Raw genomic sequence first — 9537 nt, forward strand, 5'->3', positions numbered from 1 at the left:
TCCTGCTGTAAATGTTCAGTGAATAAAAACAAAAATATGTATATACACATATATATATTCACTCAAAACATTACATTATTCTTTATAATACACTTTCTTGGCTGCATTGTGGGTTTTTTTTCGTTTTATAACCCTTTGTTTCATCTTTCTGAAAACGAGTGAATGCATATAAAAAGGCATAGAAAAATGTTGAAACCTATTAAGTCAATTCCCCAGTGTCTTCAAATTTTACAAGTAAATCAGTACACTACCAGGCAAAACAGGCAAATTCAAAAGAATTGTGTAGCCCAGTTTATTAGTGAAACACCAAGTCATACAGATAACACTGTGAGCACAAAATCTAATTCTTTTACATTAAATCTCAAATTTTTTTCTGTATTTTAGCACAGAACAGAACGCTGGAGGGAGCTATAAGCCTGCCATAAAGAAAACGAGTGCTACAAGAGACAGATGGGGGAAGATTGGTTGAACAGGTTTTATTTCTTTGAAACCAAGAGGATTATATAAGCTACCTGATGGCTGTAGAATACTTTTTAGTATAAATGTAAACACTGGATAAGAAGGCTTAGGGATGATGCTTAACATGTGAGCAGTGCAGTTGTTTACATTATGTGCACTCAGTGCATTTCATATACTTAAAACACATTCATTTCAATAATTAGTCACATACAACTGAAGGATACAGTTGCCTCTGTTTCATTAACAGCATTAGTAAATTCTGTGTATTTGCTCTGTTCTTTTATTACCTTGCAGTTGTACATGCCACAACAATCAATGCTTTTATCCTTTAAATATGAAACATGAGAATCTCCTGACCTGTGAGGGAATAAGGTTTCCTCTTTCTCAAATTACAAAATTTTAGTATTACACCTCATATTTACACTCAGCTTAGTCAATGTTTAAACAGTTTACTCCAAACACAATGCTAAACCAAGCCCACATCTGAAAGCCGTGGACATTCCTCAGACTCACCATGTGACTCCCCATTTCACCTACAGCTTCCACAGAGCCTAAGCTTACTCGTCTGTGCACACTTCAAAGTACCCCAATCTGGGGAAAAAAGGATGTTAACGTAAGCTCTGTTGTGATCCAGAAACAGGATGGCAACACATCTATGCTTTATCCAGAGGAATACAATCAATTAGGCACTTTATGAATATGCCTAAGACTTAAATTGATTGTTGCTGTCAAAAAACCCCACACACCCACCCCTGTCCTTTTGTATCAGCTCTAGCAGTAGCTTGACCACAGAGTATGTTGGATCAGTTCATTCGTATAACTGACCTCAAAATTAAATAAATAAAAGATTAGTTTAAGTTGGATTAAAGAGGAAATCATAGATGTTGGAGAGGGCAGGAATGAGCAGCCAGCACGGAGGGCAGGGTCTCTCCCGCTCTGCAACAGCAGGCTAAATGATGAGTGGATTTAAGCCCAATGTGAAATTGCAGGGAGAGGGATACATCTCAGAATCATCAGGATCAGAGCCACTCAAAAACACATCTGGAAGAGCAGTATCTATATATGGGAGCTCATAGATTTGAAAAATTGCCTATATAGCTCAAATAATTGCATAAAGGTAGGGCATATGGGATTTTTTTCTAGAATTGCTTTAGCATTTTTTACTGGACAGTTATTAAAAAAGCAAACACACAAAAAAAAAATACAAACAGAAACATCTATGGAAAAAGAAACTAAAATCCAAGTCTAGACTGGACATTAGGAAACATTTCTTTATAGAGGGGATGGTCAAACACTGCTGGGCCAGAGAAGGACAGAATGAGATTTGTCCTTTCCTGGGAAAGGAAAAATTCTCATTTCAATCCCTTCAGGCTGAGGAAGATCTAGAATCCCTTTACTAAGCAGCTGATTTAATTATTTAGTTTTTCTTCAGTGTAGGGAAAAAATTATACAGAGGCCTTGATTTTAGCAGCAAGTGCTGCTCACTTGGGCATCAGTGCCCTTCAAATAATTCGTGCTCTGACTATTAAGCAGACAGAAAAGCAAGCACGTTAAGTCAGAAGGAGGGAGAGATTTGGACACTCCTCTGCTCAGCATTTCTACTGCACGGCAGCTTTCCATGCTAAACATGCGGACTTCTTAGATTGTCAGCTCTTCCCACTGATTTTGCAGATAGCCAACTTCAGTATTAATGTCTTAATATTTAATTTTCAGACCTTGAAAATTTTTACGGAAAACATTTAAACAGGTGTTTTACTTGTCAGTGACCAAATACTGAAAAGGATTGAACACACCATCCCATGAGAAAAACGCCAACATTTGAAACAACTGCCCTTTAAGTTTTCTCTGGCCCTTCTTTGTTTTCTCACCTCATTTCTCTTCACTGTTCCTTCATAAAACCTCCTCCCTGAAGAACAGAAACTTTATTTCTTAGATATCCAGGAATCTCTAATAACCTTCTGCAATATCTTTATTTCAGTCACACACCACCTTACTTCAAAACAGTTAGAAAACACCTGCTTTCACATCTAATCTTTAAAAAAGAATAGATGGAAAACAAACTTAATGCATGACTATATTACTTCACTGCATGAAAAAGCTGAGACACTTTCTAGTCCATGAAATAGGATATATAAACACAAGAGACACAAGTAATCCCACAGAAATCTGATGGAAAGCAAGCAATCTGACAGACACAAGACTAAACTGTTGTTTTCATACAAGCCTGTTACAGGCTGTTCCTGAGAAACTGGGACAAACTTAGTCTGATCAATAACATCTACCTACTTTTGGAGCTTAATTCAAATGTCTCTAGAAGTGTTAACTCATAAATAGAAGAAAATGTCAAACAGCAAGTGGGACAACTGAACCGCACGTGGAACAACACATGAATGACCACATTTTACAGAATATGAAGAAAAGAATCAGTTACAGTTTACTTTACAATGATTAAGTGACAGTAATTCAAGAGCTGTTTCACATGTAGTTCAGGCATCCTTGTGAAGGCATCCAGGAGGGAGGCGAGACACCTAACCTAGGCATGACTCCAGCACCCTGCCCTTTAATCCACCTGGATGTTGATCGGGCTGTTGTATTCATTTCACTGGGTGCTCACACACATGCGAAAGATAACTCAACACTTCACTATGTCAGTGCTCCTAAGCACATGTAAGAAGATGATATAATCCAGCCTGAGTGACATTTTCTTAGCAGATACCATCTGTTGTGTTTCCATTAAAAAGATATTATATAACAAGATGTTTAACCTTCTGTAGTTTATATTTAGTTCTTCATGAAAGGACTTTGACAGAAAGCCTGTGAGCCTGTGAAACAAGCACATAAAAAACTGTGTTGGTTAATTTTTGTACCTTAGTAGGCTGGAACACAATAATGCTAGACAATGGAGAAAAGACTAATTTATGGGCTAGCAAACACTAGCTATTGTGAAGGGCCCTGAAAACAAGGCACAGGCAGCACAGCAACTAAAATACCATTGGACAAAATAAAGAGGAACATGAAGAAGAGCTTTAAGGTGTAACCACTGATCAGTGTCCAAAGAAAGTTGAAGTGGTGGCCTTTCACCAGGTAATGATTGATTAATCCTTTTTTTGCCACCGTTAGCAGAGACAAGCATTAGAAAGCTAATGACATAAAAGTTCAACAGAATAAAGGGAATAAACACTTTTTGGTTTTTTTAGCCCTTCTTGGACTACTGGCTTAGAGCCCAACAACATAAGATTTGCATCTCCTGGGGGTGAATCAAACATTGCACACTGTTACAATTACTTTGTCATTAGGAGATTAACAGCACTTTGTTCAAACAATTTTATAAAATGTTATAAATTAACAATTCGTACAAATTGTGCCTTAACACACGTTCTCAGCGGCATTATTCAAATGCTCCGTCAGCTACTTAGCATCCCTAGATTAGCAATCTTTTTTCTCCTATCAATTTCCTACCAAATCAAAGCCCAAGAGACTGGCAGGGCATCAAAGTCTCAAGGAGAAGTAAAATCTTTATGCTCAATAGAGCACCAGGTGATTGGTATTCCAACAAGGGGCAGTCTGGTAAAAAACAGATATTGTGTGTTCAATTTACAGTAATTACAGCCAGTCAAAAAAATATAGAATCATAGAATCATAGAATCATTAAGGTTGGAAAAGACCTCAAGGATCATCAAGTCCAACCATCAACCCACACCACCTAACTCACTAAACCATGTCCCTAAGCACCACATCTACACGTTTCTTGAACACCTCTGGGGATGGTGACTCCACCACTTCCCTGGGCAGCCTGTTCCAATGACTGATCACTCTTTCATGGCAGTCAAGAGCTCCCACTTAAGAATAGGCAGCAACACACAGATACCATGTGGTCTGTTGAGGAACATCCTACTATACGAGAGGGCATTTTTAATAAGCATTTATTAAAATAAAAAAATGTAACAATCTAAATGTTTTTAAACTACTCTGAAATATGGGACTTAGAAGTCTGAAACAAGAACAAGAGTTCAAGACAAAAACTACCTATGCAAATTATTTTCAGGACAGAACTCAATGCAACAATTTATTCCTTAACTAAAAGAGAACGCCCTGAAAAAGTGTTTTGGTAGAAAGAGAAAGAGGAAAGCTTTCAGAGACAGATGATATATTTTTCAGAAGTCAATAACACCCCTCCAGTTATCTTCAGTAAGGGATACGTTCACTTTACTTTTGTACTGTTTATATCTTAAACTATGAATGATTACTCTCACCTGATAATTGATTTAAAGCTTATTTTTATCATGTATAAACAGGACAAAAGGATAATGATTTTGTTAGAAATGATGCACCGACTGGAATCTCAAAAGAACTTACAGAACGGTCTTCTGCCTTTAAGGTTTTACAAGGTCTTCTCTCTTTATTGACCTCAGCAAGGCCAGCCAGCTGCTTAAGTTCAGCACCCTGTCAAACTGGAACAATTGTACTTTCTACTGCCAAGAAGCTTCCAACTGTGATAAACAGCATGATATACTGTCTGTTAAGACCTTGACTGTGCACAACTGTCTACACCTCACACAAACTGACCTTATGGTATAAATATTTCAAGTTCTATAAATTTGTATCTTCAAAGGTAACAATAAAGGAAAGCAACTATTATAAAACCAGCGCAATGTGTTCCAAAAGCATTGCATTTATAGGTGTTTGTTTTTCACTTCCACCTTCAATCCCCTCTGTAAATTTGGTGGGCTTACTTTAAAAGATTCTTACAGGATTTGTCTGTGTTTACTATACAGCAAAGAAAGGCTTGCTTGTTATGTTTGAACTACTGAGACTACAGAAATTTTTCAGGACTCAAAAATGCAAATATTCCTAACCTCAAGTATTTGCCCATCTGTGAGGCTGAAGGCTATAATGCCTAGCATTTTCAGAAATGAACCCTCACTAGGAAAGAGCATTGTAAATCTGTGCACTAAACTGGTCCTATGACACTGGAGGGAACAGAAGCAGACTGCAGAAAGCTTAGTTAAGCTAAAGGAACAAGAACAATGTTTTTCCACATTGTTTCATCTCTTCAGCACAATTCAAATACAACTGGAACAACAACAGCATTTTTCAATTAAATAGCATGTCTCTTTAACTGTTTTCAGTCACTGGAGAAGATTCTTTTCTTGTGTAGACAGCTGTAGGAGAGGTCATAAGGGGGGAATCACGAAGAAACTGATATCTTTGTTTATAATCTAAATAAATAAAACTATCACAGATATAGAAAGCTCACATAAACAGAACACTAGAAAAATGCAAATTTAAGAGTTTAAATTCAGAGTTAGAGGTGTACATGTAAAGCTAATTTTGACTGTTTGCGTGGGATTCGTCTCATCTAATTTTAGACAATTCTGACAGATGAGCTGGTTGTCCTGGGCTTCCTTGTACCCAATGGAGAGCAAAAAGACCCCTTTCAGGAATGATTCACTGGAATTATTTTAGATGTCAGCTGTAGAAATTAGATTAACTACTTCCTACAAACCCTGAATCCTCCTCCCACCGCCCCAATCCCACCTGTCAAGTAAGTCCAGGAGACTAGTAGGCACCCACAGTGTAGACACCTGATCAGGAGGGAGGACGGGACAGGGAGGACACAATAGACACCCCAACCACACCACTACCACCCACCACATCATCTTACTTCAGTTCTCAGTTTTAGGGGTTTTTTTCCCCCCTACATCCATTGTGAAATTCTTGGTATTGGATTTCCTTGGCACTTTATTCTTTAAGATTCTGACGTGCCAACCCTATTGTAAAAGGTGGCAAGAGGGCATCAAGTTGACATAAACAGAAATTATGAGACTAAAAAGTACCACAATATTTCATACACATTTCATGGGACAAAGAAGTCAAAATCATTCATCTGAGCAGGATACTCTTAATTTTAAATATGATCTATAATATAGGGCATGAATTTCACAATATATATTTGACTCTCAGCTGATTTCCTCCTGCCATCACTGAAAAACTGAACAATGTTAGAAAATAACACTTACAACTTAGTATATAATTAAAAAAAAACCTGTTTAGTAGCACTGGTTGAGGAAAAGTTCTGTTCTTTGGTTGATTTTTTTCCTATCTATATTCTTCTGTGAATTGTTGTTACATCCTTGTCTTATAGTTCTTCACCTTTCCTCATCATCTCTATCTTACCAAAACTTGCTAGACACTTTTCCCATCTATTTGATCAGACAGAATGTCTGTTTGTTTATCATTTAGTACTAACACTGACTGTTAGCACTATGGCCTGGAACTAGCTTCTCTAATGAGATTAATTTAGACTGAAGAGATACTTTTTGCAGAGAGGATGAACCAATGGCTCTAGGAAGCAATTAACATCCAAAAAAGTTCACGAGGTTTCTTGTCATAATAGCTACATCGCTTTTTGGCACAGGTAGAGAGAAGGTTTTGGTTTGGTTTCTTTAAAAAATAAACCTAATTTCTGCAGAATCAGAGCACGTAAGTTTCAACGTTATATACACATAGTAAGTAGACACCTTTCCAATATGTTCCAATATGCTCCTCTGCTGTATCGACCATGCATAGTTTTTTTCCTAAGTATTTTAGTGTGCTCAGAAGGTGCTATACCACTGAGCACAGCAGTGATATTGCATATCCCACGTTTCTAACATAGTGGAATCACATTAGATACCTACTGCCAAATACACCTTCTACTTGCCATCATTTTAGCTAGGAGGTTATAAAAATAAGTATATACATTTCATTTAATAACTATCTTCTCCCCTCTCATTAAAAGCAGGGTTTTTTTCTGAAAATTCATTACAAATTATTTAGCCTTTCAACAAAACAGAAAAGTTAATCAAAGAATCAGGCTTCAAAAAGAAAACTGCAAATGGGATTCACAGTGTCTGTTCTGAATCCAAATTCAGATCCATTTGGATAACAAACCAAAAATAAATCAAAAACCAAACCAAACAGAAATGTATTACTTAATCAAAGAGCTGATTTGTCAGTTTGTCTGCACTTCCCTCATCCGTTCAAAGGGAAAAATCAACTAATCAGTGGTTTGCAATTACTTGACAATGCTCTGTACCACACCTGCAGCAAACAATGAGCAGGGAAAGCCTGGAATTCAGATCTGTTTAGGACTTGGGGATATTTTTGTAATCTTGTTATAATCCACTGATTTTTTTTTAATCAACTATCTTTATTCACTACCAAAACTCCCAGAAATCGGTGGTTTGCAATTACTTGACAATGCTCTGTACCACACCTGCAGCAAACAATGAGCAGGGAAAGCCTGGAATTCAGATCTGTTTAGGACTTGGGGATATTTTTGTAATCTTGTTATAATCCACTGATTTTTTTTTATTTGATTTTTAATTTATAATCTGAAACTATTTAGATAAAACAATTCTGAGGAAGATGATAAAGAAAAGATATCATCAACACTGAAATATGATAAACTGATCTATAAGATATCTGTGAAGCAGCAACATGTTATTTTTAAATGAAAGTCCAGATCAAACTATTTCAATTGCTCTGAGAAACAGGACCCTCTTCAAAAAAGTACATTTTCTTAAAAAGGAGTTGAATTACCACTGTTGTGCAGGAAAATCTGAATCAACAAAAACATTCATTAAAAAAAAAAAACAAAGGAAAAGTAACAATATTTTAAAATTCTATTGTAAATAGTTTATATTAACTGTAAGAATCAATTTAAATTTAGCCAATTTTTACAAGGAATAGGATTGATTTTATAAGCCACTATTTTTATTACCAGAGTAATTAATAGGTCATTTCCAACACAAATTACAGTTCATAACATGGGAACTCCTGAATACATGTTTATTACATTTAGGGACAGTTCAAGAAGAAGTGAGACGCTAATATAAAAACATAGTTACAACCACATATAGAACAGAAGGTCACAACATTTGGCTGTAAGGGGTGTTACCACACAGTAACTGTTTCATTGAACAACAGACTTGCATGATAAATTAATCATAAAGACTAGGAAAAAAAAAAAAAAAAACAAACAGAAAAGACTATTGCAAGTTGCTTACCAATATCAATATATTTGGGATCCAAGGGAGTGCCAATAGAATTGCAGAGAACCAGCACATACTGTAGGGAGATAAAAGCAAGTGTCATTACTACCTCATTTTTTGCAAATTAGTAAACTGTACAAGGTTTTCTGTGAAGGTGTATCTCATAACCCACATATCACACAATCTAATGCTGATCAGCAACAGAAAACAGAGGGACTGTGACTGCAGTAAATATAAAGCAGCATAAGCATGAGAGTAGTGAGTTATTTGCCAATTAGCACTGTAAATGAAACCAAGCACAAAACAGGGAAGTGACCAGCAGTTTTAAGCAAAGGAGCAAATCTACGAGACAAAATTCAATATGCAGGCTGTAGCACCAGCAAGGTCCACAGATAACCTGCAGGCAAGACAGCCAGTGTCTCACCCCTGCTCTGTGAGGCACACACTGTACTGTGATTATTTACTAGCATGATACACCAGCAATTTCTCAGGGAGTCAACTCTCGCCCAGCTGTTCGTGTAAAGGTTAATCTAATAAACTGCACCAGACCCCCTTGCTTGCTCCCAGAAGTAAGGGCCCTTGTTCTACCCTTTGCAGACCTCCATCTCCTTGAACCTCTAAGAGGGCTACAGTGTGGGGAGGATTGTGAATAAGGCTGTCCCTCCGGCCCTGCAGTATCTCAGGTACTACAAAACTGATGAGTTTTGTTAGTTTTGGCCTTCTTGTAATCCTACTTGGGAAGGCTTTGATAGCACAGATACCTCAGACTGGTCTGTTAAACTCAGGAAGATGTAAATAAATAAAAATTGACCTAGACACCAATGCTTCATTGTTGTGGGTAATGTATTTATTTTTCCAGACCTAAATCAAGGATTAAATAGCTTTACAATGATTGCACAGGGAAATGAGAATGTCTTGAAAGAGAAGTGTAGAAATTAAGTAGCGACTTTTACTGTAAAGTCTTTAGATTAAAAAAAAATACAGGGCTGACAAAACTCAAATCACCAAAGAGCTGTTATCCTGACTCTCCAGGAAATGGAAG

General features: G+C 36.9%; 1 protein-coding gene across 1 annotated transcript in view; it reads right to left on the reverse strand.

Moving 5' to 3' along the window:
• LOC104471352 (WD repeat-containing protein 35-like) overlaps nucleotides 1–8923 on the reverse strand; it is a gene marked incomplete at its 3' end in the record, with an annotated part of 17321 nt that extends 8398 nt beyond the window's left edge. Inside the window, exon 1 of the mRNA XM_010086677.1 lies at nucleotides 8511–8923. Coding sequence (XP_010084979.1) covers nucleotides 8511–8598 — 88 coding nt within the window. The remainder of the gene's footprint in view (nucleotides 1–8510) is intronic.
• Nucleotides 8924–9537: the final 614 nt, after the last annotated feature.

This window comes from Pterocles gutturalis, unplaced genomic scaffold, assembly GCF_000699245.1.
Source record: "Pterocles gutturalis isolate BGI_N339 unplaced genomic scaffold, ASM69924v1 scaffold10846, whole genome shotgun sequence".
Taxonomy (NCBI): Eukaryota; Metazoa; Chordata; class Aves; order Pterocliformes; family Pteroclidae; genus Pterocles; species Pterocles gutturalis.